Source organism: Pan troglodytes, chromosome 9, assembly GCF_028858775.2.
Source record: "Pan troglodytes isolate AG18354 chromosome 9, NHGRI_mPanTro3-v2.0_pri, whole genome shotgun sequence".
Lineage (NCBI taxonomy): Eukaryota > Metazoa > Chordata > Mammalia > Primates > Hominidae > Pan > Pan troglodytes.
Window position 1 is genome coordinate 68,661,200 of NC_072407.2, and position 25,245 is coordinate 68,686,444.

General features: G+C 54.1%; 3 protein-coding genes, 1 long non-coding RNA gene and 1 other non-coding gene across 10 annotated transcripts; 2 read left to right on the forward strand and 3 right to left on the reverse strand.

Moving 5' to 3' along the window:
* Positions 1 to 169: 169 nt before the first annotated feature.
* Positions 170 to 4,941, reverse strand: RIN1 (Ras and Rab interactor 1). Of its 4 annotated transcripts, none has more exons than XM_009423512.5 (10): positions 4,775 to 4,941; positions 4,079 to 4,259; positions 3,863 to 3,977; positions 3,711 to 3,783; positions 3,508 to 3,599; positions 2,615 to 3,352; positions 2,017 to 2,322; positions 1,625 to 1,756; positions 1,356 to 1,507; positions 170 to 850 (listed from the first exon to the last, which is right to left on the reverse strand). In XM_009423512.5, coding segments are annotated over exons 1-10 (2,268 nt in total). In that variant the 5' UTR covers positions 4,777 to 4,941; the 3' UTR covers positions 170 to 373. The 4 variants fall into 4 exon arrangements, with proteins under 4 accessions (XP_009421787.2, XP_003313195.2, XP_009421788.1 ...); XM_003313147.5 differs by lacking the exon at positions 4,775 to 4,941 and adding an exon at positions 4,418 to 4,603; XM_009423513.4 differs by lacking the exon at positions 4,775 to 4,941 and adding an exon at positions 4,392 to 4,515.
* Positions 4,942 to 5,437: 496 nt separating this feature from the next.
* On the reverse strand, positions 5,438 to 13,206 carry BRMS1 (BRMS1 transcriptional repressor and anoikis regulator). 3 transcript variants are annotated; one of them, XM_001171301.7, is made up of 10 exons: positions 13,039 to 13,206; positions 10,160 to 10,305; positions 9,632 to 9,722; positions 9,305 to 9,432; positions 9,066 to 9,145; positions 8,873 to 8,969; positions 8,220 to 8,312; positions 6,820 to 6,884; positions 6,342 to 6,381; positions 5,438 to 5,988 (listed from the first exon to the last, which is right to left on the reverse strand). In XM_001171301.7, exons 2-10 carry the CDS (start codon positions 10,296 to 10,298, stop codon positions 5,981 to 5,983), a joined length of 741 nt encoding a protein of 246 aa, XP_001171301.1. In that variant the 5' UTR covers positions 10,299 to 10,305; positions 13,039 to 13,206; the 3' UTR covers positions 5,438 to 5,980. The 3 variants fall into 3 exon arrangements, with proteins under 3 accessions (XP_001171301.1, XP_009421790.1, XP_063640263.1); XM_063784193.1 differs by having other exon boundaries at positions 5,445 to 5,906; positions 13,039 to 13,195; XM_009423515.4 differs by lacking the exon at positions 6,342 to 6,381 and having other exon boundaries at positions 13,039 to 13,186.
* A 232-nt stretch (positions 13,207 to 13,438) lies between these two features.
* On the reverse strand, positions 13,439 to 15,687 carry B4GAT1 (beta-1,4-glucuronyltransferase 1). The gene is given in 2 exon segments (NM_001279898.1): positions 13,439 to 14,310; positions 14,560 to 15,687. Coding segments are annotated over 2 exon segments (1,248 nt in total). The 5' UTR covers positions 15,616 to 15,687; the 3' UTR covers positions 13,439 to 14,118.
* A 371-nt stretch (positions 15,688 to 16,058) lies between these two features.
* On the forward strand, positions 16,059 to 21,678 carry LOC129136310 (uncharacterized). Its single transcript, XR_008537847.2, has 3 exons — positions 16,059 to 16,148; positions 17,419 to 17,502; positions 21,536 to 21,678. It is a non-coding gene; the product is annotated as an uncharacterized LOC129136310 (long non-coding RNA).
* TRNAS-GCU (transfer RNA serine (anticodon GCU)) lies at positions 16,198 to 16,279 on the forward strand. The gene has a single exon. It is a non-coding gene; the product is annotated as a tRNA-Ser (tRNA).
* Positions 21,679 to 25,245: the final 3,567 nt, after the last annotated feature.

Sequence of the window (25,245 nt, forward strand, 5' to 3'; positions counted from 1 at the left end):
CTGCCTCAGCCATGCCCATGAGGGGAAGGGTAAAAGGAGCTGAGACCATCGCCCTCCCCACGTCAGAGGTTGGGCATCTGTCAGATTCGCCCCCACTTGGCACACCCTCATTGCAGGCTGGCTCACCCTCAGCTGGGGGAGAAGAACAAGAGGCAAGGGGCCTTGGGCACACAGTCTGGGGGTCCCCGAAGCCCCCTCATCTTTATTCCAGTTCCTCAGATGTGGCAGTTCCCCCAGCTTCCCTGGAAACAAGTATCAGACAAAGGTGGTGGCAGACACAGGACAGGGCCCTGGGTGGGGCTGCTGGCGCTAAAAGGATTTCTCAGCAGGCTCAGGGTCTCCCGCCCCGAATGACCCTTCTGGCCACTTCAAGCTACTCCTCTGCTGCCCGGCTTCCCTCTGCCTCTGGTTCCCCTGGCTGAGCAGGGCCTTCCTGGGCTTGACCCTGGCCCCCTTCAGCAGTTGTCTCAGACTGTTCCCGAATGTCCCTGGGGCTGGCTTTGACCCCAGCATCCCCATCTCCCTGGCACCCTTGCTCCTCCCCTCTGCTTCTTGCCTCTGACTGCCCACTGCCCTCCTCCTCTGTCGCAGCCCCCTGGGTCTCAGGCCACTCCGCCCGGCGGTAGACGAGGTAGCCAGTGGTGGGCAGCCTGTGGGCCAGGGCCCCAGGGGGCAGGCGGTGGTAGCCCTGCTCCTTGTACAGGAAGAGGCCAAAAGTGTTGGGCTGGGTCACTCGGAACTTGGTGGCACAGAGCTGGTTCAGGGTGGCAATCGAGGCCTCTGGGGGCACGGCCAGGGTCTTGGAGGTGCAGCCACTGCTGGGATCCTGATAGGCTACTCGGAGGAGGTGCTATGCAGGAGGAGAAGCAAAAACAAGTACTCAGCCCTGGCTGGCATGCATCTGGCTCCAAAGCTGAGCCATCAGCTTTCTGGGCTGTGCAGGGACAGGGTGGGTAGGTGGAGATCCAGTGGGAGAACCAAGTGGCAAAAGCTCTATGAGCTCCAGGGGTCGGCTTGTGGGCCACAGCCGCAGGTGCAAGGACAGCCCAGTGGGGCGCTCACAAGCCTGAGATGAAGATTTGATAGTGAGTAATTTGTGCCCCAAGCACTCTCCTGCATTAACTCATTTAATCTTCACCTCAACCCCAGGAGGTAGGTCCTATTACCCCATTTTACTGATGAGAAAACTGAGGCACGAAGTAGTTAAGTAACTCGCCCAAGTCCCCACAACCCAGTGGCAGAGCCAGGATTAGAACCCAGGATCTGTCTACAGAGTCTGGACTCTTCACCAAGGACAGGAAGGTGAAAGGCGGGGATGGCGTCTGGCTCTGAGGACACGGTGGAGGGCCTGTTACCTGGAAGCAGTGGGTGGCAGGCAGGCGGCGCTGCTCCCAGAGGCTGAGGGAGCGCCGTAGCTCCTGCACGGGGCTCAGTGGGAGGGTGTGGGCCTGACCCAGGCCACTCAGCAGGGCCAGGCTGGCAGAGAGGCTGGTCAGGTAGTAGCCACCTGGGACACAGGGTGGAAGAACACGGCTCAGGCTGGGTGTGGGGCACCCCATCCCCTCTCCCCTTCCCTGCTTATTCAGGGCCCACCCAGACAGGGAGGTGGGTGGGGGTCCCTCACCCTCTCCAGTAAGCAGGCTGGGCTCCAGCAGCTCCGACATGTACTCGGCCTCCAGCAGCAGCTCAGGAAGGTCACAGTGGGCCAAGACGAGGCTCAGCAGAGGCAGGAACTCGTCTGCACCCGCGCCCTCCCCTGTGGGGACATGGTGAGAGGAAGAAGCTTCAGGTACAGTCCTTGCTTTAGGCAGTGACCCCTCCCCATGCCCTAGCAACCATTGAGGGGCTTCAGAAAGGATGCGCTCCTCTCTAGGCCTCAGTTTCGCCATCTGCAAGAGGGGAGGGTGGGCTCATTCTCTCCTGCAGGGCTGTTCTAGGGTCCTGGGGACCTGCCGCTGGGGGGCCCGCCTCTGACTCAAAGGGGCAGGGCAGGGTGAGGTGGTGGCAGGGACATACCTTCCTGGGTCCTCAGGGCCATGTAGAGCAGCTTGCAGGCCTGCAGGAGCCGCTTGACCTGGGCGCTGGGTGAGTAGGTGCGGAGCAGCTGCAGCAGCTTCTGGCGCACCTGCTCCAACTCTACTGGGGAGGGCAGGCTCAGGTGGGACCCGAAGGCTCCGGGGCCCTGGGCCCGGGCCAGGCGGAGGCCCTCAGCTAGGCGGCCCAGGGAGCCATCTGCGGCAAGCCGGCGCCGCAGGCGGGCTGCCAGGATGGGCCGGAGAGGCTTGAGCACAGAGCAATGCAATGACTTCTCCAGGACATGTTCTGCCGGAGGAGGGACAGGGAGGGGTCAGGGGAAGACTGGGGGTATGGGGGGCAGAGGCAAGGGGAGAAGGGAGCAGGCGTAGAATCGGGGAGGAGAGGCAAGGAAAGCAGGAGGAGGTAGCCTGGGTGAGACAGAAGAGTTGGGGGAGAGAGGGGATGGAACTCTCTCGAACAGTGGTAAGACAAGATGGATTTATAAAGCAGCAGAACAGAATCAGACAGGCTGGCGCTGTGGAGGGGAGCAGAGGGTCGGATGGGGCAGTGCTGGAGCTATGGAGAGACGGAGCCTCACCCAGCCTCTTAGGTGACAGCAGCTTCTCAGGGCCCAGCTCCGCACTCAGCATGGCCCGGGCCCGGCTCAGCGCCTGACGGATGCCCTGCAGCTCCTGGGGCTCGGGCCCGGCCCGCACCTGGGTCAGTAGGTCCTGCACCAGCTGGCCCGCGGCTGTGTGTCGGTCCTGCATCAGTGCTGCCGCGGCCCGGCCCACCTGCCGCTCCGGTGCCAGTAGGGAGCAGAAGGCAGTGCTCATGGACCGAAGCAGAGGTCGTCGGCGGTCCAGGTGGGGTGAGGTCGCTGGGCTCCCCTGGGACCCTGGCACCCCCTCCTCCTCGGAGCTGCTGGGGGAGCCGCAGTCCACCTCTTGGAGGGAGGGCATAGGCGGAAGGCTAGGGCCACTGCCTGCTGGCACGCGGTACCCCACTGAGCTCTCCCTCCGTAGCAGCTGGCAAGGGGGCAGCCGCTCTGTCTGGCTGGGGACTGCCCCTGGCAGCACGGGGACGGGGGGAGGTGGCACGGCAGGTGGAGACAGGGGGCTGGAGGTCTCTGTGGACACGCGCACTTTGAAGCTTCTCTTGAATTTCTCCCGCTTGGTGGGCCCTAGGTCCCCCGGGAACAGGGGGTTGAAGAAGCACAAGGCGGCTCCGGTGCCCTGGTCCAGCTCTTGAGGGGACCGGGCCTTCAGCTGGGGCAACACTGGGCCTCCAGCCGGGCCCTGCTGAGCCTTGATGTTGAGGGAGGAGCTCCAGAACTCTAGGGAACAAGAAACCGACTGGGGCCTCCGGGATTGGTTAGGGGAAGTTTCCCAACCAAGGCAAGGCAGGGGCTTCGGGCGGTGTGCTGCGAGCCTTGCCTTCCCATCAGCCTCAGCTTGTTCATCTGTGCAATGGGTGGCAGGAAGCCCTTACCAATGCCCAGATGGGAGATGGCCTCCAGCTCTTTGTGAGTGGCTGCGTGGTGGATGGCTCTGGGGAGCTGCAGCGGGAGGAGAAGGATGTCCCTGAGGCCAGAGAGGGGAGCAGAAGGGAGTGAGGGCCGAAGAGGGCGGGAAGGATGGGCTGTCCCAAGGAGCAGGGCCCCTGGACACCAGGCACCCTGCAGGCAGACTCACCGGGTGTGGCAGTAGGCACAGATGAGCTGGACTAGGTCTGGGAACATGAGCTCCGAGCCCTCCAAGGAGACGCCTGAGAGAGGAGGGAAGTGAGGTGCTTCTCTGGGGAACCTCCCTGCCTCCAGCCCCTTCCCGCCAGGCCAGACCCTCACCGCCAGGGCTCTCCAGGATGTAGTGGCTGGAGACGAAGGAGGGGCCACTGGCTTCAGGCAACCGCATGCACAGGGCCTGGCACTGGCGGGTGTTAGATTTCCGCACGAGGAACGTCTGCAAGTGGATAGGGCTCAGGCAGCTCAGGACCTTGGCGTCCCATCCCTCTCCCTCCCACCCCTGGCTGGCCAGTCCCTGGAGTTTGGGGCAAGACTCACCCCCGGGGGCTCAGTCCTCAGCATGTGCAGTGCGGCCGCTGCGTTGGCTTGCAGCTGCAGCCACACGGGCCGGGTGAGCAGCAGGCGCTCCCACAGGCTCACAACGCGCCCCAGCCGCTGCGGCCCGCCTGCCTGCCCGCCGCTGGCATTGGGCACGTCATACAGTGGGTCCTGGGCTGGCCTGGGGGCGGGCACCCAGATCTGAGCAGGGAGCCAGGGGCTGGGACCCTTGCTCTCCTCTTCCCCACTCCCGGGTTTCCCACCTTCTCTATCCCCGGATAGGCCCTTCTCTCGCAGCCCCTCCCTGCCCCACCTGGCTGCCCTGCCAACTTCACTAACTTTTCTCTCGCCAGGTGCCCAGTAGTGAAGCTGGACGGGCTGGGGGCTCCAGGAGAGCCCACGCCTGACTCTCCAGGGCTTTCCATGGCTGGGAGCTCCTTCGCTTCAGGAAGAGAATCCAGTCCCAAGGCAAGGCACGCACATCCCCAGTGAGTAACACTTCCTGAGGGCGGTCCGCCTGTCACACCCGCCAGTTAACTCTTGTGTGTCCACCCTGCCTGGCCAGTGCCTGCCTCCTCTGTTCTGGACCCTGCTTTGGGGGTCAGGGGTCCCCTCCATGCTAGCCCTGCTCTGAGGGCCCCAGCTGGGGGATGCCACCTCCACACACGGCCTCCTGCAGCCTCACCAGCTACTCACATTGCACACGTGGGCGGGAAGTGGTTAAGCGGCCTCAGTCCCCACAGGCCCCAGCCATGCTCTGGGGGCACCTTTGGCTCTGTGGTCAGTTGCTCATCTGCCCCTGGCCTCAGGTCAGCCTTGTGGGAGAGCACCCTCTACTGTCCATAGATGACTCATTCCTGAACCTGGGTTTTAGGATTTTAGGTTGCCATGGAGAAAATATGCCATGTCTCCATAGAAACCAACCTATTTGCTTAACTGAGGTTCTGGGGGTGGTTCTGACACTCAGCGCTAACCAGGGGGAGTCTGGCTGTGAGGTCGTCAGCACATGGCGGTGCTGCCGGCTGCCTCCCACGCACGCAGGCTCTGCCAGCCTGCCTTGCCAATCTGCCAGGCAACTGGGACAGGTGCAGACATGACCCAGGCTCCAAGCACACGCATCCACCCTCCCCGCCGAGGCACTCTCCCGGTGCCATATGTTGACTCTGCCCAGCGCCAGGCAGCCCAGCGCCCACCTCCCCCTCCCCAGCCTGGCCCCACGCACAGTGCTCCAGCCTCTGCTGGGTAGTGTGAGGAGTGGCAATCTGCAGGCACCCTAGAAGTCGGCCTGGTTCAGGTGCTCCCCACAGAAGCCCTGATTCTCTTGCAAGGTAAATCACACACACACAGGGCACGCCAGAGTCCCAGGAAAGGTTTTAATTCCAGTCCTTGGAATCTGAGAAGCAGACACCAAGAACTGCCCTGAGAACACCTGGGGGGCCTGGCATCTTGCCTCCAGATCCAGCCAGGGTGGACAGACCCCCAGATAATCACGTCTGACTCAGAGTTCCCGCACAGTGGAAACTGGCTCCCTGGCCCTGAGGCCGGACAGCCTGCATCCAAGATCAGCAAGAGGATGTGGCTTCGACTTCGGCTGTCTTCTCTGTCAGGGGAGCCCCAAGAGATGGATCTTCAGGAGTGGGAGGTGGCAGGCGGCTCAGGGATGGAGACAGCAGCCTTGCCTGGTCAGGTCAGCTCCACGGCCACAGCTGTGCAGGCCTCGAGGAGGGCAGAGGAGGAGTCCAGGCCAGTGCCAGCTGGAGTGGGAGGGCCCAGCAGCACCACAGGAGCCTGGCTGGGCAGACCCTGAGGGGCCTGTGGGTCCGCCTGTCTGCAGGAGGAAGACGAGAATCCTGGATGCAGTGCCAGCTGCTCTGAGGGTCCCCCTGGCTGTGAACAGCAGGGTCAAGGTCCTGTGCATATGTGGGAAGAAGAAAACTGTCACCAGTTAGGAAGCTGAAAGGAAGGAGGCAGCCACTTACTGAGTGGCTTTGGGCTGGCCCAGGACAGGCCTCCTGGGCAGCTCCACAGCCCTCCCTGACCCCTCCTGAGTGGGAGCTCCATCAACCCAGAGCTTCCCCAGCCCCATCCTGGTTCCTGCTCCTCAAACTCCCACAAGCCCCTCAAATCTAGACCATCCTAACTTTCTTGAGCCACTGATTCTGACACAGTCACAGCCTTTCTCTGGGCTCCTTCCTGGAAGCTGAGCTGAGGAAAGGTGATGGCAAGGGGGCAGGGAAGGCCATGCAACAGCCATGGTTCTTACCATCCGATTTTCTCTTCTGAGGGGACACAGCTGCCCTAGCCTGGGTGGGTGAGAAGAAAAGCTCCCCTGAGAGATCACCTCCAGCTTGGCAATCCCTGCCCCACCCCCCACCTCTGTGGCTTGTGGGCTGTTGCCTCAGTGCTGTGCCCCCAGGACCGCGAGCATAGGCCCCACCCAGGCAGAGCTCCCATGCTCCTGACTGCTGGCCAGCTCAGCGGCTCTCCTGCCTCCCCGCCACCCTCCCACCCCATCAAAACCTGCCCCGGAACGGGAAGGGGCTGACACAGACTAGAAATCCCTTTTCCCAGGGCCGCCTTGAGCAAGAGGACTTGTGAGCCAACTGCAATCCAGGGACCCTGGGCTGAAGATGGGGGAGCCTTGGTGAGCAGAGAACTCCCAGGCCTGCAGATGGCAGAGCTGCTGCCAGGGTGGGGGGCCCTGAGGTGGGGCAGGTCACGTGGGCAGCAGCGGCCCCCACCTTTTTGATGGCTGTCCAGTCCTCCAGGATGTCGATCTCTTGAAGCATGTACACGATGTATGGGCCTGTGGTGGGGGTCAAGGAAGCCTAGTGGAGGTGGCAGGTGACGAGGGCAGGGCCACCCACCTGACATTCAGGAGTGGGGGTACAGCGGACAGCATGGAGTGGGAGCTGAGGACCTGGGTCTGACGTCAGGTTCCACCTCCTACCTCTTAACCCCCTGGTTCCGGGGGTCGTCCTGGAACCAAGTCTATGGAGGACACCAAATGTTGTTCCCTGTCCCTTGCTCACCCTCACCTCGTCTTAGGTCAGCTGGCTGAGGCCCATCCCATCTCACTCTGCAGCACTGGCCCTGACCTGGCCCCTTCCCTGATCCAAAGACAGACGCAGGGCTTATCCCTTCAGAGACAACTCTCCCTCCCCCAGTGCTCCCTACTTGATGTCTCCATGCCTTCACCTTCCATTCACTCAAGTCATGGCCTTCCAGATTCCTCCCTCCCTGCCCGGGCCTGCTCTCCAGCACCAGGTTGCCATAATGACTAAGACTGGCTGCTGCAGGAATACCCTCAGGGGTGCAGGAGGACTCAGCTCTGCCAGGACAGATGAAAGCACAGCAGGCCCTGGACTAAGCTTAAGCTAGCCCTGCCTAGGGAGGGGCGGAGGCAGCCGGTGCCCTCTGGGATGTGGGTACCCCATGGTAGGGCACAGAAGCACACAGAAGAGTGAAGCCATAGGCACCAGGGTAAGACCAGAAGAGGCCTCACAGAGGAGGTAACGTTTGAGATGAGCCCTGGACAGTCGGGACAGGCAGGACTTCCAAGAGGAGGGTGGGATATGAGCAAAGGCTCCCCAGGGAAAGCTGGGGACCCGCTCGGACAACCCCGGGAGATGGAAAGGCCTCAAAGGCCAAACCTCACTCAGGCTCAAGTGCAGTGGCACCATCACGGCTCACTGCAGCCTCGATCTCTCAGGCTCAAGCAATCCTCTTACCTCAGCCTTCAGAGTAGCTGGGACTATAGGTGCACACCACCACGCCTGGCTAATTTTTGTTATTTTTTCTAGAGATGGGTTTCACCATGTTGCCCAAGCTGGTCTCGAAAAGAACTCCTGGGCCCAAGCAATCTACCCGCCTTGGCCTCCCAAAGTGCTGGGACTGTAGATGTGAGCCACGGAGCCCAGCCCGTTTCTGTTTTCCTAGGGTTCACATAGCCCAGAGAGACCCAGGACCCCGTAAGAAACTGCTGACAGCTGGATTTGCCTGGACATATTCACATGACACCAAGCAACCACGAGTGCATCTAGTGTGACTGTCCTCCATGTCCCCTCCAACCCCCTCCCCCGGGTCTGGAGGTGACCCTAACATCCTGCCCACTTTTAGGCCACCTTGGGTGAAAGGATACCAGAAACCAGAGGTGCCTTCTTCCTCTTGCTGGGCGGTAGGGAGTCCCAAGACCTGGAGCTGCCTCTGGCGTGCAGTTTGTCGTCCCACCATTCTGCCCCGAGACCCAGAGTTAGAATTGGGGTGCTGGCCCACAGGATACTCCCTTTTCTGTAGCCTCTGCCTCCACCATGGGCCGGCCTGGCCTCATCTCCCCTGTCCCATCACCACCCTGGGCTTGGGGTAGAAGCCCCTTAGGGCTGTTCAGGTCCTGCCTGCACAGCTGCACAACCCTGGGAAGAGGCCACTGCACTTCTGTGAGCCTCATCTGTTTAGTGGAGAGTGGGATGACGACAATTCCTGCCACCCCAGGACTCCACATGAACACAGGTACTATGAACATGGAGGGGACTAGAGCTATTGCATGTGACTGCATGTCACACTGATACCTGTTTTGGAAAGAGCAGGGGCAGAAGAGGCAGGGAGACCCACTCTGCTTGAGCCCCCATTATGTGCCAGGCCCTTTCCAGGCCTGGTCTCCTTCAGCCCTCACACTGACCCCAACAGGCAGGTCCTCTGGCTGTCCCCTTGACTTCAGGACATCTGAAGCCCAAAGAGGGGTGGGCGTGGACTGAGCGGGGCCCAGTTCCGGGGTGCCCAGGCTCTCGCGCTTACCAGAGCTGAGGTCCAGGCTCTGGCGGTCCTCCTCCAGCCTCTGGATCCGCTCCTGCAGCTCCCCCTGCAGCGTGTCATAGAGCAGCAGCTTCTCACTCTGGAAGAGGGGGCAACAGTTCAGCAGGACGGATGGGGTGAGGCCACTTCAGGCTTTGTGCCCTGCCTCGCCCCCAGTGTGCCCAATCAGGCCCACCTCCAGGTGCTGTTTGGCTCCCTGCAGCTCACATTCGTACTTATTCCTGATCACATCCAGACAGAAGCCCTTGTAGATCCCTGCAGAGAAAGGGAGGAGGGTCCCTGCTTGGCTGGGGAGCCCGGTGCCCACATAGGAGGGCTGAGAGCAAAGGGCAAGGCCGGGCAGGAACGAGAGAGGAAGGGGACAGGGTGCCATGGGTTCTGGGAGGGGAAGAGGGTGCAGAACCACCCACAGACCTGCCACCTGAATGCGAATCTTGAGGCTCCGCTGCAGCCCCCCAAGGGGCTCCGTGTATTCAGGGGCTCTCTCAGCCCCCACTTCCTCCAGCCGCAACCGCAGCTGACTCAGTCGTTCCCTGAACAACCTGCGTGGTAAAAAGGCAGCCGTGCACCCATTTGCTCACCCATCGCTCTTGGGCAAACACATACCCAGCACCCATTCCACAGCAAGCCCGGTGTTAGGTGCGCACTTCCTGGGCACCAACCACGCCTGCCCAGTACCAGGCCCACCACCTCCTCATCCCAGATCCTCGCAGACCCAGCCCAAGGTGTCCCCACGCTCACTTCTCCTTTAGCTCCGAGAACTGCTTCTCTAGGTCCAGCATCTCACTGACACACTCGCTGCGGCGTCGCTCATAGTCCTCATCATCCATCTCTGGGACAAGAGGCCAGTAAGGGCTAGCTCTGGGGAGGAGTGGTGGGTACCCGCATGTGTGCATGTGCGTCCTGCATGTGTGTGTGTGCATGCATGCCTGTGTGTAGGGCCTGTGTGTGTGTGCGCGTGCATGCTTGTGTGAAGGGGCTGTGTGTGTGCGTGTGTGCTTGTGTGTAGGGGCTGTGTGTGCATATGCGTGCGTGCTTGTGTGAAGGGGTTGTGTGCACGTGTACTTGTGTGTAGGGGCTGTGTGTACGTGCTTGTGTGTAGGGGCTGTGTGTGCGTGTGTGCGCTTGTGTGCAGGGGTTGTGTATGTGCTTGTGTGTAGGCGCTGTATGTGCATGTGCGTGCATGCTTGTGTGTAGGGGCTGTGTGTGTGCATGTGTGTGTGTAGGGGCTCTGTGTGTGTGTGTGTGTCTGTGTGTGTAGGGGCTCACCGGAGCTCTCCTCTTCTGACTCTGTCTGGCTGCCGCTCCGCTCCTCCTCACTCTCTTCCTCCTCCCCATTCATCTCAGCAGCAGAATCACCCTCTGCTTCCATCTCTTCTGTGTCTTTGCTTGGAGGCTGGACAGGCATCTGGACTCTGGGAGAAGGAATGGAGCTATCACTTATGGCTGCCCACAGCTCAGAGTGGGTAAGAGGCAGCAGGGAGCTGAACACAACTCGATCCCAGATGGGGAAAGCCAGGGAAGTAACTGGCCTGGCCACACCTTGAGCACAAACTGGGTGACAAGGGTGCAAATGGCCATCTGCACCTCTCACAGAAGGCTGGGAGCTGTGGAACTGCTCCTGCTCTTGGATGTCACTGGTGATCCTAATCCTAGCAATACTGGCCAAGGCTGTGATCCACAGAAAGGAAAGGCCCAGGGGGCACTCTCCACTGCCTTTGCAACTGGACCTAAATTTCTTTTCTTCTTATTATTTTTTGAGACAGAGTCTCGCTCTGTTGACAGGCTGGAGTGCAGTGGCACGATTTCAGCTCACTGCAACCTCCTCCTCCTGGGTTCAAGCGATTCTCCTGCCTCAGCCTCCTGAGTAGTGAGATTACAGGCGCCCGCACCACACCCGAACTGGACCTAAATTTCTAACTGGGGCTTTCAAGGTCTTTCCCAGACTGGACTTGACCTACCGGTCCAGCTCCTTCATCCCACCATATAATGGCTAGTGCTTGCACTTCCACTATCCACCCTCTGCCTCAGCTGTTCCTTCTGCCTATAATGTCCTCGGCTTCTCTTCCAGATAATGTTACAATCTCCTTGTCTTTCATTGTGCTCTGGGTCAAATCCCATCTCCTTCTGCTTCTTCTTGGACCGCAGGTCATCAGTGCTCCCCTCTCTTTTCTGTGTCTTCAGCTTCTAACTCTTAGCAACCTCCTTCCCATGAAACTTTGGATGTGCTTGGGTATTTCCTAGCATTAACAAAACACAGAAACACAAAACCTCACCCATTCCACCTAACTGCTCCATTTGCCACTTCACAGTTACACTTTTCAAGGTCTCATGAACACTGGCTGTTCCTACTTTCACCTCCCACTTGTTCGATGTCCTCAATCTCAGCTGAAACTGATCCCGTAGCATTAACCAATGACTTCCTTGTGGCTAATGCCAATATTTTTCAGTGCTTATTTTAATTGTCTGCTCGGCAACATCGAACACTGGTAAGCATTCCTTCTTTTACTGACTCATCTAACATGTATTGAACATCTAACATATGCTAGGTACCGTCAGACGCTATGGTATGCAGGCGCCCAAGTGTGACTGTCTTTGACCTCATGGAGTTTACAAGTTCCTGGGAGACAGGGGCAAAGGAGCACACTATAACCATGATAGGAGGAGAGTTAAGACCAGGGGCATAAGGGAGGGGTATATAACCAGGACCTGGAGCCCGATGCAGCAGGGAGGCTTCCAGACAAAGATGGACCAGCTGGGTGAGCTGCACTTATTGAGGGAACATTCCAGGTAGAGTCAGTAGCAAAGACCCAGAAATAAGAGAAGGAAAGCAGCTGGGGGAACATGGGTCTAAGTCTCAGTGAGAAATCTGAGCTGCAGGGATTTGGTCGTCAGCATACAGCAAGTTCTTCATGCCACAGGAGAAGGTGCAACCAGCAAGGCACAATGTGTGTGATCAGAAGACGCCCAGGGTCACCAAAGGGGCAGATGAGGAGACCCCTACAAAGGAGGAGGCAAAACCCGAAGTGGTGGAGAAAGAGAGTTTTAGAAGAAAGCCAAGTACTGCCAAGGAGTAATTGCACTGATAGTGCCAAGTACTGCCAAGAGATCACCTAAGAAGAAGAAAACAGTCCTCTCAGCAGATAATCTCTCAACCTCCTGCAGGCTTCTATTTTATTGTGTTCTTCCAACTTCTCTGGACACTGCTTTGTAGTCCTTTAGAACAGTGCAGACACCACTCCCTCCAGGAAGCTTTGTTTATATCTATTTGCCTGTTCTCATATCTGTCCCCGCAATCAGTCTATCAGCCTCACTAGGGCAGGGGCTGCACATGTAACTTATTTACCTAGCACAGTGCTGGTTCACTTGATGACTGGAGGATTTGCAAATACAAATTTAACAAAAAAATTTTTTGTGAGACAGACATTAGTTTTTACTTTTCGGTAGTCCCAGGTCCCTGTAATGGTAGCAAACTTTCCTTGACACCAGTTCAAGTTGTGTATAGTAAGCCTGGCCTAGGTGAGTGTTTAGTCATATTCCTCAACAATTTCACTAATGACCTGCACCTGACTTGAAAGGCTCGGTTCTCTAAACCAGCTTCATCTTTCCCGTTATCAAGCCTCAGTTCCCAACATTTGCAATGCCTCTTCACTGTTAGTATATTCACTTTGTAAGATGCAGCTTAAGTCTATCTCTTCCAGAAGCCTTTCTTTCCTCCCCCTGGTTCTGATTATGAGTGAGTTAAGTCACAACCTTCCCACCTTACCCCGGGTGCAAAAAGCGGATAACCATTCCTGCTCTGAGTGTTGAGGAGCTCACAGGTGGTAAGGGATGGAAAAGCACACTGTAAAGCGCTGTACACAGGCAATTTATCTTTTCAGAATGGCAGCTCCTCCGGGGCAGGCCCCTAGGGAAGGCAGACCCTCCCCACTCTCGCAGAGGTCAATCCAGCTTCTCCGCAGCGCCCAGGGGGCCTCCCGCTCCCTTCTAGATGCGCCGGAGCGGGCCGGAATATCACTGGCTCGCCCGCAGCCCAGCACGCGTCAGGCCGGTTAAATCTCTGCTTCGGCCTCGGAGGAGGAGGTTGTGCCGGCCCTGCTCGACTAACCGGAGAGGCCGAACCAAAAGCCATGCATGACGATACGCACCGCGGGGACTGGAGCCTCTGGCCTCACGACGGAGATTCCCTGAGAGCTGCCCGTGGTTGCCGGTACCGGCTGCTGCAGCCGGACTCCCGTAGGCGCTGCGCGGCTCCCTTTTCTTCGGGAGGCAGAGCCTATCGGTGCTTCCGTGTGCGTCATCAGGAGGCGACCGTCGGGGATGCTCACAGTTGGACAGTTTGGTCCCGAGGCATGCTGGGATACCGCGGGCCGGTCTCCATAGTAACTGGCCGACATTCGCGCAGGCCTTCGGCCTGCAGGGAAGGCCCTGATGTTTCAGTGCTTTGCAGACGGTGCCCTTCGTCCGCGGCCATCTCCCCACGGCGTGCAAGGGGAGAAGCCGGCCCCGATCCCCCCACCCCCAGCTCAGGAGAGTAACGGAGCCAGCTGTGGGTGTGAACACGCATTTATTTACACATTGTCATCGGTAGGCACATACCCAGCCCAGCCTGTTGAAGGGACAGATCTCAGTCTGTCACCCATGGAACCTGCAGACCCTTCCCTCCTCCAGAACCCTTGAAGGCGAAGGCCTGAGAGAACCAGGAATTTTAGGCTTCTGTTCAAGAGCTAAGAACTAAATTTTATGCCTTCATCTGATTTCTTTCCAAAAAGTCCATTTCATTAAGTATTCAGACTTCTTAGCTCCATCCCATTCATACTTTTTGCTCTCCTACTACCCACCCAAGATTGTTAATAATAACAATAATAATAACAACAATAATAATACTGCGATAATATTAATACTTCACATTTGTACGAAGCTTACAGAATGTTTTCACATATAGCATCTCATCTGAGCCTCCCAACAGTTCCGTGAGGTAGGTATTCTCACCTCCCTTTTTACAGACAGGGTAACCGAGGCTCAGAGAGGTAACGGGATTTACTCAAGGCCACACAGCTAGTTAGTGGTAAAGCTAGGAATCGATCCCAGCACCCCATATCCAAGTCCAGTGTTTCAACACCACAGCTACCTCTGTAAAGTGGAGCGACATTTCTTACCCCAGTCAGGCCTAAATGGTGGCCTGAGGAGCCAAGAGGCTGACTTCTCAGATTAGGGGAGGGAAGGGCTCAGCAGCGTCGGGGAGAGTTGGGGTACTTGGCCTTCAACTCCTGTTTGAACTGGCGATATAGGATCTTATTGTGCTGATTTTCAGCCTCCTTTTGGGGATGGAACTTCAACGCTTCTTTGAAGCCCTTATGAACCAAGAAACCTTCGTTCAGGACCTCAAAATCAAACCCCGCCACATGCAGCTCGCAGGCCTGCAGGAGGAAAGACAGGTTAGCAAAGTTTGATGACATTGACAGGCCTGAGACTGACTTCCCTAAAGCCACAGTCCAGCGTCCTCACCCCTCTGGAAGTATCCTGGATCTTCCACACCATCCACCCACCTCCTGAACTATGATCCCTCCTGCTTCATTGCCTCCTTTCCATCCAGGGCCACTCCTCATAACTCCCTGATCCCACCACCCCTCCTGCCCCATTACCCCTGCCCTCTCCCTTAAGAGCACCTGGCTGATTCGGTTGAAGCCGTACTGCCGAAAGCGCTCGTCGAAGGTGGGCACCTTGCCTCCTGCCACGTAGAATGGCTCCCAGGGGTCCTGCCAAGGTACCACGTAGGCGGGCCGCAGCAAGCTCTCTTCCGGCAGGTTGACCCAGCGGGAATAGTTGGTGGGTGCCTGGCAGGGGGTGCACAACCCATAATAGAAGGGCCGCACCTCGCCAACCTGGTAGAGCTGCACCAGCTCGTTTTTGTTCATGGGCATGCGGCGGGCTCGTCGGATCTCGAAGGCAGGCACCACCAGCGCGGTGCCTCCCCACTGGTTGCTCTGATCCAGCATTTCCCGCAGGCCTCTCCACAGCCCCTCGCTGGGCACCATGTCCACATCGATCACCAGGGCATAGTTGGCCCCCTCACGAGCCAGATTCCTCAGCAGGTTATTGGGGTAGGAGACATTGGTGCCCAGCGCATAATTAATCCCGGGCTGGGCCACCCTGGCTAGCTTGTCAAAGACCTCCTGGCAGGACCGCAGCAGGGCAAACTCCCCCGGCTCCCGGGGGTCGGGCACGGCTGCCTCGTAACGCGAGGGGCACACGAGGTGCATGGCGACCCTGGCGCGCATGTCGGGGCAGTGGCTGCTCAGCGCGTAGGCCAGCACCGTGGCCAGCTGCGCCTCCTCCTTGGTGGCCGCGAACACCGACACGGACAGCGGGCCCTCCCAGCGCTCCAGCAGACCCGACAGGTGCAGCAGGTTGTCCACGCTGGCGTGCGTGGCCAGGATCACATCGTTGGGGTCCATGGTGGTCTTCAGCAGGCCCCTGTAGACGCGGTAATCGCCGCTAGCGTCCAGGACGCCTCCAGAGGCCAGCGCGGTGCGGAGCTGCGCCTTGACCTGGTCCACGGACCGTGGGGACGGGGGAAAGAACTCAAAATATTGGTCTTGCTCCTCCTGCCCGTGCAGTCCGGACAGCAGCGACAGGTAGAGCAGCTGCAGCATCGCCACCAGCATGAGCGCGGCCAGCAGCAGCTGGTAGAAGGCGCACCGGATGGCATAGGACATCTGCATGGCTCTCGGGGCTCGGGGCGCGCAGCAACGACCACCCGGCCACAGACTACGCCAGCGGCCGCAAGCCCGGATTTACCGCAGCCTGCCGAGCGCAGCCGAGGCGAGCCGAGGCCAGCCGAGCTTCGAGCGCCGCCCCGCCCGCCGCCCGCCGCCCGCCGCCCGCCGCCCGCCGCCCGCCACCGCCCCCAGCCCCCGGCGCGCCGGCTCGCCCCCTACGAGGGAGGAGGAGCCACGGCCCCGCCGCTCGGCCGCGCGCCGTGCAGACGCCCCGCCCGCCCGGGCCCCGCCGGCTTCCCGGGACGCACTCCTCTCCCTCCCCGCCGGCGCGCGCACCCTGGACCGAGCGCGCCCTGAACGCGCGGCGCGCTCGGCCGGACTCGGAGGGAAACCGCGGCAGAGCTCGGCTGCAGCGTGGTAAAGGATGGCGCGGGCTCAGCAGAAAGGAAATCAAAACGCTCCCTTCCTTCCGCGGCTTCTTCTTTCCCTGTGTCCGAAGAGGTCTGCGTTGCGACATACGTGGTAGTGCTTGGAAGGTGCGGAGTAGATGAGAGATAAGTGAATGTGGACAAACCTATCACGTAGGACGAGGTGGCCGAGTGGTTAAGGCGATGGACTGCTAATCCATTGTGCTTTGCACGCGTGGGTTCGAATCCCATCCTCGTCGGCCCTGTTTTATAGAGGTTGGGGGGGAAGCATCTAAATTTTCACATCCTGCCTATTTGGAGCAGCAAGCTGGAGGTGCGAGGGGTGAGGCATCTAAATTTTCACATCCTGCCTGTGGAGCAGCAAGCTGAAGAAAACTGAACTGGGGGTGAGAGTGGAATTCGATCCCAAGTCTCTCTGGTCTTTATCCACCACGCATCTCCTGCCTGCTCCTACTTCAGGTGTCTGTAGCTCTGGGCAGAGGCCAAAGGTGTTTTCTTTCCTTCTAGAAAGAGGGCCCAGGGGTTGGTGGCACGGAAAAGACTAGAACCGGGATTCTGGCCAGTGTGAAGTTGGGGGCCAACGTATGATCTGCAGGAATCAGGGAAGCCCCCCATTGGAGGCATCGCCCTCCCCGTCCGAAGTAGTGGTACTTATCCTACTCTCCAGCACTTCTCCTAGGGCGGAGACCTTGTGTCCACACGCCCTGCTCCCCAACACACACAATCTCTTTTTTTTTTTTTTTTTTTTTTTTTTTTTTTGAGGCGGATTCTCGCTCTGTCGCCCAGGCTGGAGCGCAGTGGCGCGATCTCGGCTCACTGCAACCTCTGCCTTCCAGGTTCAAGCGATTCTCCTGCCTCAGCCCCGAGTAGCTGGGACTACTAGCGCGTGCAGCACGCCCGGCTAATTTTTTGTATTTTTAGCAGAGACGGAGTTTCACCGTGTTAGCCAGGATGGTCTCGGATCTCCTGACCTCCTGATCCGCCCACCTCGGCCTCCCAAAGTGCTGGGATTACAGGTGTGAGCCACCGCGCCCGGCCGCACACAAACTCTTAAGCAGAAGGCTTTGAACATTCCAATATCAGGCCACTATACTCTTAATAAGTATTTGTGGATTAATTCATCTGTGGACTCTTTAGAACAGGAGAGGCCGTGGGAAGGGCAGACACTGCCACTGCTAAATCAATTACCGTATATTACTCAACTTTTTAGGCTGAGCCAGGGAGGCCCCTATAGGGCAGAGTGCTCTGAATCTTGGGATGTCAGGACAGACTGGGCAGGGCTTCAAATAAGGATAAAGTGTTTGTCCCGCTATTCCACAGGCAGTAGGGTGCCAAGGTTGTTGAGTTGAAGAGTGATCAGAAAACCTTTATTTTGCAGCCCAGAGCAAAAACACACACTGAGTACCTGCTCTCTGCCAGGAACTGTGTTAGGCACGAGGGATGGGCCTTGCAGGAGACACAGGTATTGTCCTTGAGGGTTTCCACTGGTGACCTTGGCTGTAAAGAGGAGAAAAGCAAGTGCAGATCCTTTCAGCACAGGCCTTATAGACTGGAGGCTCAGAAGTCAGACATGCTGCCATGTGGATTTTCTTTGACCTCCTCAGTGTTTTATTTTTTATTTATTATTATTATTATTATTTGAGACAGAATTTTGTTCTTCTTGCTCAGGCTGGAGTGCAATGACGCGATCTTGGCTCACTGCAACCTCCGCCTCCTAGGTTCAAGTGATTCTCCTGCCTCAGCCTCCTGAGTAGCTGGGATTACAGGAGTGCACCACCATGCCTGGCTAATTTTTTGTATTATTTTTTAGTAGAGATGGGGTTTCATCATGTTAGCCAGGCTGGTCTCGAACTCCTAACTTCAGGTGATCCACTCGCCTTGGCCTCCCAAAGTGTTGGGATTACAGGTGTGAGCCACTGCGCCCAGCCCTATTATTATTGTTATTATTTTGAGACAGAGTTTCGCTCTTGTTGCCCAGGCTGGAGTGCAATGGCTCGATCTCGGCTCACTGCAACCTCTGCCTCCTGGGTTCAAGTGATTCTCCTGCCTCAGCCTCCGGAGTAGCTGGGATTACAGGCATGTACCACCATGCCCAGCTAATTTTGTATTTTTAGTAGACTAGGGTTTCTCCATGTTGGTCAGGCTGGTCTCGAACTCCCGACCTCAGGTGATCTGCCCACCTCGGCCTCCCAAAGTGCTGGGATTACAGGAGTGAGCTACCAAGCTCAGCCAGTGTTTGTATTTTCAGTGGACAAGTTTTTTACTTCCTGGGTTAATTTTTTCCTAGGTATTTTATTCTTTTGTATCCTATTGTAAATGGAGTTGTTTTCTTAATTTCCTTTTCACGTTGTTCATTGTTAGTGTATAGAAATATAACTGAATTTTTGTTGTTGTTGTTGTTGTTGTTGTTTTGAGATGGAGTTTCGCCCTTTCACCCAGGCTCGAGTGAAGTGGCGCGATCTCAGCTCACTGCAACGTCTGCCCCCCGGGTTCAAGCAATTCTCCAGCTTCAACCTCCCGAGTAGCTGGGACTACAGGTGCATGCCACCACACCCGGCTAATTTTTGTATTTTTAGTAGAGACGGGGTTTTGCCATGTTGGCTAGGCTGGTTTCAAACTCCTGACCTCAGGTGATCCACCTGCCTCAGCGTCACAAAGTGGTAGGATTACAGGCATGAGCCACTGTGCCCAACCTGAATTTTGTGTGTTAATTTTTTTTTTTTTTTTTTTTTTTTTTGAGGCAGAGTCTCACTCTGTCTCCCAGGCTGGAGTGCAGTGGAGTGATCTCACCTCATTGCAACCTCCGCCTCTTAGTGATTCTCCTGCCTCAGCCTCTCGAGTAGCTGGGACTACAGGCGTGCGCCACCACACCCAGTTAATTTTTATATTTTTAGTAGAGACAGGGTTTCACCATGTTGGCCAAGCTGGTCTTGAACTCTTGACCTCGAGTGATCCACCCACCTCAGCCTCCCAAAGTGCTTGGATTACAGGCATGAGCCACTGAGCCAGGCTATTGTGTGTTAATCTTGAATTCTGCAACTTTGCTGACTTTATTAGCTCTAAAAGTTTGTGTATGTGTGTACGTGTCTGTGTGTGTGTGTGTGTGTCTCTGTGTGTATGCATGTATTCCTTAGGATTTTCTATATACGTATATATTATGTCATCTGTGACTATGAATAGTTTTACCTCTTTTTCAATTTGGTTAACTTTTGTTTCTTTTTCTTGCCATTTTTTTTCCCACCCCAATGCAGAAGCTCATTTCTTGCCAAATTGCTCTAGCTAGAACTTCTAGTACAATGTTGAGGAGATGAAACGGTGAAACCACGTATCCTTCTCTTGTTCCTGATCTTTGGGGGAAGGCTTTAGGTCTTTCGCCATTAAGTATGATGTTATTTGTGGATTTTTCATAAATGCCCTTTATCAGGTGAAGGAAGTTTCCACCTATTCCTTGTTTATTCAGCATTTTTATCTTGAACGCATGTTGGATTTTGACACATGCTTTTTATCTTGAACGAGTGTTGGACTTTGTCACATGCTTTTTATCTTGAAAGCGTGTTGGATTTTGTCACTTGCTTTTTGTTCATAAATTGAGGTGATCACTTGGTGTTTCCTCTTCATTCTATTAATGTGGTGTATTACATTGATTGATTTTCTTTTTCTTTTTTTGAGACGTTCTTGCTCTGTTTCCCAGGCTGGAGTGCAGTGGAGCGATCTTGGCTCACGGCAACCTCTGCGTCCTGGGTTCAAGTTATTCTCATGCCTCAGCCTCCGGAGTAGCTGGGATTACAGGCATGCGCCATCATGCCTGGCTAATTTTTGTATTTTTAGTAGAGATGCCATTTCACCATGTTCGCCAGGCTGGTCTCGAAATCCTGACCTCAAGTGATCTGCCCGCCTCGGTCTCCCAAAGTGCTGATATTACAGGCATGAGCCACCACACCCAGCCTTTCTTTTTTTTTTTTTTTTTTGAGATGGAGTCTCGCTCTGTCACCCAGGTTGGAGTGAGTGGCGCGATCTTGGCTCACGGCAACCTCTACCTCCCAGGTTCAAGTGATTCTCCTGCCTCAGCTTCCTGACTAGCTGGGATTACAGGTGTGCACCACCACAGCCAGCTAATATTTTTTGTATTTTTAGTAGAGACGGATTTCACCATGTTGTCTAGGCTGGTCTCAAACTCCTGACCTCAAGTGATCCACCTGCTTCAGCCTCCCAAAGTGCTGGGATTACAGGGTGAGCCACCGTGCCCGGCCACACTGATTGATTTTCATATGTTAAACAATCTTGCATTTCTGGAATAATTCCTACTTGGTCATGGTGTATAATTTTGTTAATATGTTGCTGGGTTAGGTTTGCTAGTATTTTGTGGAGGATTTTTGCATCTATATTCATATGAGATACGGTCTGTAGTTTTCTTGGGATGGTCTGTATATTAGTTTGGCCTCAGGTCACATAGAATGAGTTGTAAAGTGTTTTCTATTTTTTGGAAGAGTTTGAGAAGGATTGTTGTAAATTTCTTTTTACTTTGCACACTACACTGTTATAGGATTGTTGTTAATTCTTTTTGTTTTGTTTTGTTTTGTTTGTGACAGAGTCTCGCTCTGTCACCCAGGCTGGAGTGCAGTGGCATGATCTCGGCTCACTGCAACCTCTGCCTCCTGGGTTCCAGCGATTCTCCTGTCTCAGCCTCCAAAGTAGCTGGGATTACAGGTGTGTGCCACCATGCCCAGCTAATTTTTGTATTTTTACTAGAGACGAGGTTTCACCATGTTGCAGGCTGGTCTCAAACTCCTGACCTCAGGTGATCTGCCCTCGTCCGCCTCCCAAAGTGCTGGGATTATGGGCATGAGGCACCTCGCCCAGCCGGATTGATGTTAATTCTTTAAGTGATTGGTAGAATTCACTTGTGAAGCCATCTGGTCCTGGGATTTTCTTTGTTGGGAGGTTTTTGATTACAGATTAAATCTGGTTACTTGTTATAGGTCTGTTCAGATTTCCTGTTTCTTCTTGCATCAGTTTTGGTAGTTTGTGTGTTTTCAGGAATTTGTCCATTTCATCTGATTTGTTAGCATACAGTTATTCATAGTATTCTCTTATAGTCCTTTTTACTTCTGGGTAAAGGCATACCTCACTTTTTTTTTTTTTTTAGACGGAGTCTCGCTCTGTTGCCCAGGCTGGAGTACAGTGGTGCAATCTAGGCTCACTGCAAGCTCCACCTCCCGGGTTCACGCCGTTCTCTTGCCTCAGCCTCCCATGTAGCTGGGACTACAGGCGCCTGCCACCACGCCTGGCTAATTTTTTTGTATTTTTAGTAGAAACGGGGTTTCATCCTATTAGCCAGGATGGTTGCAATCTCCTAACCTTGTGATCCACCCCCCTCCACCTCCCAAAGTGCTGGGATTACAGGCGTGAGCCACCACGCCCAGCCAGGCATACCTCACTTTATTGCACTTTGGTTTATTGCACGTCACAGATAATTGCATTTTTTTTTTTTACAGATCGAAGATGGCGGGTTCCTGTAGTCCCAGCTACTCAGGAGGCTGAGGCAGGAGAATGGCATGAACCCGGGAGGCAGAGCTTGCAGTGAGCCGAGATCGTGCCACTGCACTCCAGCCTGGGTGACAGAGCGAAACTCCGTCTCAAAAAAAAAAAAAAAAAAATCAGTAAGTGTTGTGTGTGTGCTGACTGCTCCACCGACTGACTGTTCTCCCCTTCCTCATACCTCCCTATTTCCTGAAACACAAAAATATTGAAATTAGGCTGATAATTCTACGTTGGCCTCTAAGTGTTCAAGTGAAAGGAAGAGTTGCACTTCTCTCACTTTAAATCAAAAGCTAGAAATGATTACACATAGTGAGGAAGGCATGGTGAACACTGTGATAGGCTGAAAGCTAGGCCTCTTGTGCCAAATGGTCAGCCAAGTTGTGAATGCAAAGGAAAAGTTCTTGAAGGAATTAAAAGTGCTACCCCAGTGAACACACAAAAGATAAGAAAGTGAGGCCGAGCGTCGTGACTCATGCTTGTAATCCCAGCACTTCAAGAGGCCAAGGCAGGCGGATCCCCTTGAGCCCAGGAGTTTGAGAACAGCCTGGGCAACATGGCGAAACCCCGTCTCTACTAAAAATACAAAAAAATCGCCAGCCATGGTGGCGCATACCTGTAGTCCCAGCTACTCAGGAGGCTGAGGCGGGAGAATCACCTGAACCCAGAGGTCTAGGCTGCAGTGAGCCATGATCATGCCACTGCACTGGAGACCTTGGAATACGTTGATGACTTTGAAGGGTTCAAGACTTCAGTGGAGGAAGTAACTGCAAATATGATGGAAATAGCAAGAGAACTAGAATTAGAAGTTGAGTCTGAAGATGTAACTGAATTGCTGCGATATCATGAGAAAACTTGAATGGATGAGGAGTTGCTTCTTCTGGATCATCAAAGTGGTTTCTTCAGATAGAATCTACTCCTGGCAAGGATGCGGTGAACATTGATAAATGACAACAAGGATTTAGAATATTATGTAAACTTAATTGATAAAGTACCTGTAGGATTTGAGAGGATTGACTTTAATTTTGAAAGAACTTCTACTGTGGGTAAAATGTTATCAAACAGCATCGCATGTTAGAGAGAAATCTTGCATGAAAGGATCAATCAGTGCAGCAAATTTCATCGTTGCCTTATTTTAAGAAATTGGCACAGCCACCCCCATCTTCAGCAACTACCATCCTGATCAGTCAGCAGCTATCAACATCGAGGCAAGACCCTCCACCAGCAAAAAGATTACAACTTGCTAAAGGTTTCAGGATTATGACTTACTGAAGGTTCCGGTGATCACTAGCATTTTTAAGCAATAAGGTTTTTTTTTTTCTTTTTTCTTTTGAGGTGGAGTCTTGCTCTGTTGCCCAGGCTGGAGTGCAGTGGCGAGATCTCAGCTCACTGCAACCTCCACCTCCCAGGTTCAAGTGATTCTCCTGCCTCAGCCTCCCGAGTAGCTGAGATTACAGGCACGCATCACCATGCCCAGCTAATTTTTGTATTTTTAGTAGAGATGGGGTTCCTCCATGTTGGCCAGGCTGGTCTCAAACTCCTGACCTCAGGTGATCTGCCCTAGCCCACCGTGGCCTCCCAAAGTGCTGGGATTACAGGTGTGAGACACTGCACCCAGCCACAATAAATATTTTTAATTAAGGTATATACATTGTTTTTTAGACACAATGCTATTGCATACTTAATAGACTACAATGTAGCATAAGCATAACTTTTTTTTTTTGAGACAGAGTCTTGCTGGAGTGCAATCCTGCGATCTCAGCTCACTGCAACCTCTGCCTCCCTGATTCAAGCAATTCTCCTGCCTCAGCCTCCCGAGTAGCTGGGATTACAGGCACCTGCCACCACGCCCAGCTAATTTTTGTATTTTTAGAAGAGACAGGGTTTCACCATGTTGGTCAGGCTGGTATCAAACTCCTGACCTCAGTTGATCTACCCGCCTCGCCTCCCAAAGTGCTGGGATTACAGGCATGAGCCACCGCGCCCGGCCAAGCATAACTTTTATATGCACCGGGAAACCCCAAATTATTGCAATATTTGCTTTATTGCAGTGGTCTGAAACCAAACCTGCAATATGTCTTAGGTGTGCCTATAATTGGTAGTAATATTACCACTTGCATTTCTTAGTATTAGATTTTAGTACCTTAAAGGCTTCTCTCTATTTTTCGTAGTCAATCTAGTTAAAGGTGTGTCAGTTTTGTTGATCGTTTCAAAGAACCAACTTTTGGTTTCATTAATTTTCTCTATTGCTTTTTTCCCTCCATTTTGTTTGTCTTTAATCTTTATTATTTCTTTCCTTCTGCTACCTTTGAGTGTAGTTTGCTCTTCTTTTACTAGTTCCTTAAGTTATTTATTTATTTATTTATTTATTTATTTATTTATTTATTTTTGAGACGGAGTCTTGCTCTGTTGCCAGGCTGGAGTGCAGTGGTGCGATCTCGGCTCACTGCACTGCAACCTCCACCTCCCGCGTTCAAGTGATTCTCTTGCCTCAGCCTCCCAAGTAGCTGGGACTACAGGGGTGTGCCACCACGACCAGCTAATTTTTGTATTTTTAGAAGAAACAGGATTTCACCATGTTGCCCAGGATGGTTTCAATCTCTTGACCTCGTGATCTGCCCACCTTGGCCTCCCAAAGTGCTGGGATTACAAGTGTGAGCCACTGCGCCTGACCCCTAGTTCCTTAAGTTCTAAAGTCAGGTTATTGTTCTGAGATCTTCTTTTTTAACGTAGGCATTTATAGCTATAAATTTCCCTCTACGCACTGCTCTTACTGCATCCTGCAAGTTTTGCTATGTTGTATTTTCGTTTGCATTTATCTCAAAGTATTTCCTAATTTCCCTTTTGATGTCTTTGACTCATTAATTTTTAAGAATATGTTGTTTAATTTTTATGTATCTGTGAATTTTCCAGCTTTTCTTCTGTTGTTGATTTCCAGTTTCATTCCATTGTGATCAGAAAAGACCCTTTATATGATTTCAGTCTTTTAAAATTTATTGAGACTGTTTCGTGACCTAACATAGGATCTGTCCTGGAGAATATTTCACAAGCACTTGAGGTTATATATTCTTCTGTTTATAGGTAGAGTATTCTGTATATGTCTGTTGTGGTTTTGGATCTAAAGTGAGTCTCTTATAGACAGTTTATAGTTGAATCACTTTTTGTTTAATTAATTAATTAATTTTGAGACAGGGTCTTGCTCTGTCACCTAGGCTGGAGTGCAATGGCACAATTACGGCTTACTGTAGCCTCTACTGCCTAGGCTCAATCAATCCTTCCACTTCAGCCTCCTGAGTAGCTGGGACTAAAGGCGCACGCCACCATGTGTGCCTAATTTTTAAATTTTTTATGTAGACATGAGGTCTTGCCATGTTACCTGGGTTGGTCTCAAGCTCCTGGGCTAAAGTAATCTGCCCTCCTTGACCTCCCAAAGTGCTGGGATTACAGGCGTGAGCCACTGTAATCCCAGTTGAATCTTTTTTTTTTTTTTTGAGACGGAGTTTCGCTCTTGTTGCCCAGGCTGGAGTGCGATGGTGCCATCTTGGCTCACTGAAACCTCCACCCCCCGAGTTTAAGCGATTCTCTTACCTCAGCCTCCCAAGTAGCTGGGATTACAGGCATGCGCCACCATGCCTGGCTAATTTTGTATTTTTAGTGGAGATGGGGT